General features: G+C 43.4%; 1 protein-coding gene across 2 annotated transcripts in view; it reads left to right on the top strand.

The window, feature by feature from the left end:
* Positions 1-236: 236 nt before the first annotated feature.
* The window catches only part of LOC142481477 (dedicator of cytokinesis protein 11-like), a 32,172-nt gene continuing 25,703 nt past the window's right edge, over positions 237-6,705 (top strand). For both annotated transcript variants that reach the window (XM_075582884.1, XM_075582883.1), the window contains exons 1-3: positions 237-394; positions 2,421-2,539; positions 4,601-4,670. In XM_075582884.1, coding sequence (XP_075438999.1) covers positions 2,433-2,539; positions 4,601-4,670 — 177 coding nt within the window. In that variant the 5' untranslated portion in view covers positions 237-394; positions 2,421-2,432. The remainder of the gene's footprint in view (positions 395-2,420; positions 2,540-4,600; positions 4,671-6,705) is intronic.

The following is a 6,705-nucleotide window of genomic DNA, read 5'->3' as shown; positions in this document are numbered from 1 at the left end:
GCAACGTCGTTCAACACCAAAGACAAGGTAAGGAGGGGGGCGCGAGCAGGGGAGGAGCGCAGGCAGGGTGCTCAGCGGGGAACGTTTGCGCTCCCCTGTTCTAGGGAATATCGCGTTCTGGAACGGAAGGTGGAGGGGGGGCGAACACGCCACCGCTTCGGGGGAGCGGTCACGCAATCATGAGTGCCGGAAGGGGCCGTGGCACTGGTCCCACGTCTCTCCAAGGATTAAAGTTATTGTTGTCCTGTCTTTGTGATGGGGAAACAGCGAACCACAGTGCATCTCGCCCCTCATTTTATTGCAGGATTTGCATCTGAACAAATTCTTCCACCACTGCCAAATAATTCAGTCTGAATCGAAAGATGTTCCTGGAGATCTCGTAAAGTATTTAAAGGTATCAAAGAAACTTTAAGTTAACTTACACAGACACTTAGGGCCTCATGCAGAGAGCAGCGCTATTAACAATCTCTCCATTTTTCGGCAAAAATCGCGCTAAAAACAGCCGAAAATGGCGAGGTATGAAAAAAGCGCCATTTTTTTTTTCTATTTATAAATCTCGCCGCGCGGCTGGCGAGAACCTACATCTCGCCAGTCTGAAAAATATCCAAATTCAGAAAGGCGCGCTCGCCATCTAGCGGCTGTTTTTGGCGCGATTTTCGGCAATTTTCTCCGCCAACTAAAGTTGGCAAGAAGCAGGAGCTCGCCGGCTATAGGGGGGAAAAAAAAATGCGTGATTTTTTTTTCTCCCTTTCAGCTGCGCGCATCTCCTCATTTACAATTCTCCACATGCAGTAATGCTAAAAATAGCGGATTTCGCCCATTTCTGCATATGGAGAATAAAACTCTCCATTAAAGCTACTTTTTCTGAAACTCTCCAATTTATTCTAGCGCTGCTCTCTGCATAGGCCCCTTAATCCTGAGTGCATTCCAGGGCTCGTCCTACAATAGGGTTATGCAGTCAATGCTTAAGGAGATATTTAAAACCATGCTAAAGGCAGTGACGTCACTCGTTGGTAATATAAGTACGTATTTACTTGTAAGACATATGTACCGGAGCTGGGAGTAAATTACAGCTACAATTACCAAAACAAACTCATCTAATTTAAAATGTACTGTATGGTAACTCAATATAGGAGGTCAGATTTCCTGGAAATAAATCGGATGTGATTTTTCCCTAAGGATAGCTGTGTGTTCTTTCTTTTAATGTTTTTTTTTTTTTTATGCATCTGTCAGAATTTCTTATATATTAGGTACACATGCTGCAAAAATCAACAAGGTTCTGACAAATACTTCTGAAAATAATTCCATTTTTTATAACAGTTTTTTATTGAACAGTTTGTTTTCCTTTTATCCTTCTTTTTTTTTTTTAACTTTATTTTTATTGATTTAACTTTAGAAGGTAAAGCATCACTTTTGACACATTGTTGTCCAAACATTTTGTCTGCTGCTTTCATCCTTGCAAATATATTGGATAGCACACAAATATAGACTTGTTACAGAATAAACATGTATTTGTGTTTAACATTTTACTCCAGCAATGCTTATGGTCATTTGATGTTGGGAGGTTGCTGCCTGCCATCTAGTGGTAGAGACACACACACACACACACACACACACACACACACACACACACACACACACACACACACACACACACACACACACACACACACACACACACACACACACACACACACACACACACACACACACACACACACACACACACACACACACACACACACACACACACACACACACACTGAAAAGGTGACTAAAATCCCTCCACCGTATAGCATATAATAATATTACTTGTGAGCACATTCACATATCATTGACAAATCTGCAACCCTGCTTCGCGCCATTATCACCTAGCATACAGTGCTTCCACTGCAACAAGGGATTCTGGGAAATGACATGCAAATGAGCACACAATGTGTCGCCGTTTGCCTGAAATCCATTTACATGGAATCCATATAAGCAATAGTGCTACTGTTCACACAACTTTTAAGCATGGGATTAGCTGCAAAGCCAGTCAACCCACTCACAGACATGTTTCAACCTTAATCTTACCACGAAAAAAAATCAAAAATATTCAGGGACCATTTAACACCTAAAGTCATAAATCACATACTGCACACGGGGGAGGGATAGGTTTCCTTCACAGATAACATTCCAGGCTGTTTTAAAGTAAAACCTCTCTTGCTTTATCCATTGTAACATCGCCCAAAGAAGAGATCAGTGTATCTCGAAAGCTCGCACAAATAAAAGCATCTCGGTAGCCACAGAACGGTAGAGAGCATTTGTTTTTGATTATTAAGGTACGACGGCTTGGCTACATCTGTATGTTACCATCATTGCTTATTAACTCCCACAAGTTCCATACATTAAATCTAGTTACGTTTTCTTTACACATACAGTGTTTGCATGCCATGGAGATCCAGGTGATGATCCAGTTCCTACCTGTGATCCTCATGCAGCTCTTTCAAATTCTGACAAAGGTTTCCCATGAAGACGAGGTAGCTTTAAATTGTACTATGTAAGTATTTTTTATTCTTAAAAAACTATTTGTAAAACATTTTATGTGTGAATTTAAAAGAGCAATCCAAGCAGGTGATTTTTTTTGTGACTTCTTGTTTAACATCGGATTGAAGCAGGGGGTCTCCAGAGATAAACCCCTTTAATTTCAGCTCCGGGGACCACAAGCTCTCAGATATACTTACCGCCGAAGCTTCTGCGTCACGTGGGCCAATAGGAAGCTGCACCAGATGATGTCACGGCTTCCTATTGGCCCGCAGGGCGTGGCAGCTTTACGTGATCCCTGCTAGCCGAGTGGAGCGGCTGCCGGCACCCCATATGGAAGTATCTCCGGAAGCAGGGGATCCCCATAGCTGAAATGAATGGGGTTCAGCTCAGGAAACCCCCCTGGTTCAAAATTATTTTATTTAAATTGGGAAAAAATCACCCGATTGGATTGCCTCTTCAAAGTTGGTTGTGAACGAAAAATACAAATATCCTCATTTGAAGATACCTCAAGATAAAGAGACCCATAGACATGACTGATATGCATGTGTATCCATGTAGCTCTCACAAGCAGGGCCCTCATTACCACCTGCACCTGTGTTGTGCGTGTTTGTCTTTATTTGGTATGCAATCTGTTTATGTAATATACGTAACCCTCCCTGCCGGTTTCCCAGGGAGATTGCATCATTGTGCAAAGGTTCACTACTGCGCATGGAGTTACCTTGAGCCAGGTGCTGCATCCAGGCAGCCGGGAGATGAGGTAGCAAGGATGTATAAAAATGGGCGCCAGGAACTTTTGTAGTACAACTGTCATTTATTCGTGTCCCCATTCGTTGACTTGGTTGCACTGAGCAGGTGTGGGACCTGGCCTCCCTTGTTGCTTCGGGATCATCATCATCGGTATCCATCTAATTACTCTAGGCCCCTATGGGAACCCTGGTGGGTCTTTCTTACATTACCCAATACCTCTGGCCTGTTTGGGAACTGCCACATCCATACAGACTGATGAGGAATTTTAGTTCAGATCGGCGGTTAAAGCTGATCCACCGAGACCCGGGAGCCCTCTTTCCTGAGACCCTCTATGGCATCATATTCCTTCTACTTAAATATTCAGGACTCCATTCCTTCTTTTGGGGATCCTAACGTAAAGGGTACTATCCCTATCTACAACATAATAAACAAGGGGGTCTGGTCTTTGCTATTACTTTAAAAACATTACTTAGCTACTCTCCCCGAGGCTCCTCTACTCTTGTCCTCCAGGAACCTACTCGAATCTTCTCCCTCAATTAAATACTCTTCCATGATGTCAGAATCCCCATGGCGACACCGGATGGGGCCCATCATATGCTAACCTGCTAGTAACCCTCTAGGGGGGGGGGGGGGGTTACTTATACATTACTCTGTACCCAACTACCACACTGCGGAATATGTTGGCGTTTTACAAATAAACCATACTAGTGACAAATAATAAATTGAGGCCACTGGAAGTAGTGCTGCTCCAGAACGGACTCAATCCCAGTCCAGGTAGGGTATACAGATACAGAAAATCAGGAGTGCAAATAAATCCAGATATCATAAAATAATAATGTATCTGTAAACATGTTGGTCCTGTAACAATCAGGACATCGCCAGCCTTGCAATGTCTCGCATTGTGCGCAGATAAGCAGGTCACTATTATAATCAATAAATACTGTTGAATCACAATGTATTGACCTATCCATGGATGAAAATAACTTTGCATTGTGGAATTGACCACTAGCCAATTGCCCTCCGCACTGAGCCAGTTTGTGCACAGAAACATCGGCAGGGTTTCTCTTTATCAATGGATTTTTAATGCGACGCAGAATTCTCCTCTTGTATTCTCTTGAAACACATTTGGCGCGGCTGTGCTAATAACAACCCTTCTGCTGTCACAGTGGCCAGTAGCCACATTGCTTTGCTAACCCATCTGGCAAATAGGGGGTTAAGTGTAGTGCATTCTAAATGACCAGACAGTTGAAATGTTGATGGAATTTGTGTATGTGCTATTTTTTTTCTATACTCTTTACAAGAACGTTCTTTTTCTTTATTTTTGCAGGGTTCTGCTCCATATTGTCTCGAAATGCCACGAGGAAGGCTTAGAGCACTACCTGCGGTCCTTCATTAAGGCAAGAACGCACAATTAAAACCCCTACAGTATCTCGCTTAGAAAATGCGATGCTGCACTTTTTTCAGATGTCCCCCCAATAACTAAGACTGATAGCCCAGTGCATGCATGATTGCGCATCTCTCTGCTGTTAGCCCTGCCATGCACTGAGCTGTGAGAAGGATTGGGCCTCGAAGGATTACTTCTACTGGTCTGCAGCAGTATTCTGCATTGCAGTTGGTAAGATCTCTGTGCTGTCATAAGACCTGACAGTTTTCAGCTGCAGACCGCAACACGTGTGGAGTCCAATTATGTTGCAAAAATATGCTTAATGCTCTGTTTCTGCAACAGTAATGTACTGATTTACAGGTTACTGCATGTACTTTTATGGTTTACTGAGGCAATCCGAGCGGCACTTTAAAATAATATATATATATATTTTAATATATGCAGCCTTTTATTACCTTTTAATGAAAATGAATTACCTAACATTCGCTCTCCCGTCATCGACCAGCAAATATACTGTTTCCCGGGGTTGACTAAATGGCTGCCTTTCAGTTTCAACCAATCCTTCAATCAATGTAACTCAGCAGCTACATTGTATCCTAAAACGCTGACTCAGGCCCTCATTCTCTCCCGTCTTGATTACTGTAACCTCCTGCTGTCCGGCCTTCCTGCCTCTCACCTGTCTCCCCTACAATCTATCCTAAATGCTGCTGCCAGAATCACTCGACTCTTTCCTAGATCTGTCTCAGCATCTCCCCTCATGAAATCCCTCTCCTGGCTTCCGATCAAATCCCGCATCTCACACTCCATTCTTCTCCTCACTTTTAAAGCTTTACACTCTTCTGCCCCTCCTTACCTCTCAGCCCTAATTTCTCGCTATGCACCATCCAGACTCTTGCGTTCTTCTCAAGGATGTTTTCTTTCTACCCCCTTTGTATCTAAAGCCCTCTCTCTCCTTAAACCTTTTTCACTGACTGCCCCACACCTCTGGAATGCCCTTCCCCTCAGTACCCGACTAGCACCCTCTCTATCCACCTTTAAGACCCACCTTAAGACACACTTGCTTAAAGAAGCATATGAATAGCACTGTGGATATTCTGAACACATGATACATAAAGCTTGGCCCCCTGCAGACACACTTACCAGAACTCCCTCCTACTGTCTCTGTACGTTCTCCCTACCTACAAATTAGACTGTAAGCTCCTCGGGGCAGGGACTCCTCTTCCTTAATGTTACTTTTATGTCTAAAGCACTTATTCCCATGATCTGTTATTTATATTATCTGTTATTTATTTGATTACCACATGTATTACTACTGTGAAGCGCTATGTACATTAATGGCGCTATATAAATAAAGACATACAATATTACTAAGGAAACATTATCTATTGTTACAGTTTAATGCTCAAACTGCTGGAAATATTGGCAACAAATTATCACAAACAGGAAAGTGTTGCACATATCTTGCACTGCTAGGGAAGTGTATTAAAACCTGCTAAAGAAATCAAAGGATGCTCAGTATATTTGGGTATCTGGTGGTCCTCGGGTGGTTCCCGTGGGTGTTCAGGAGCCCCCGCGGATGTCCATGTGGTCCCTGCGGGTTTTTGGGGTTCCTCGGGTGGTCCCCGTGGGTGCCCGAGGGTGTCCGCTGGCCTGCGGTATCAATCCTGTGCATTTGCCCATTTAAAATAAAACCTAAATCAGCAGCATAAAGTAAATTAAACTGGCATTTATCCCTGCCAGGATGAAGGCTGTCCTCATCCTCATCACTGTCCTTGTCCTCGGTGGGCATCAACCGCAACAGCACAATAAAAAATACAATCTAATGGCCCCTAACCCCGTAATCACTTTAGCGGTTAGTTACCGCTATAGTAATTAAGGGGTTAAGCCACCCTCTCCCGCTGCCCACAAACTCTTCCTGGGGACACCACCCCTGCTATCCATTAATTGGCACAGTGTTAAAGCATGCCCATATAATATGGGCATGATTTAACACTATAGCAATAAATGGGAAAGCTGTTTAAAAAAACAGGCCCAAAATAAAACACAGT

This window comes from Ascaphus truei, unplaced genomic scaffold (genome assembly GCF_040206685.1).
Source record: "Ascaphus truei isolate aAscTru1 unplaced genomic scaffold, aAscTru1.hap1 HAP1_SCAFFOLD_2708, whole genome shotgun sequence".
Lineage (NCBI taxonomy): Eukaryota > Metazoa > Chordata > Amphibia > Anura > Ascaphidae > Ascaphus > Ascaphus truei.
The sequence above is the reverse complement of the archived record's forward strand: the minus strand, read 5'-3'. Positions and strand labels throughout refer to the sequence as shown.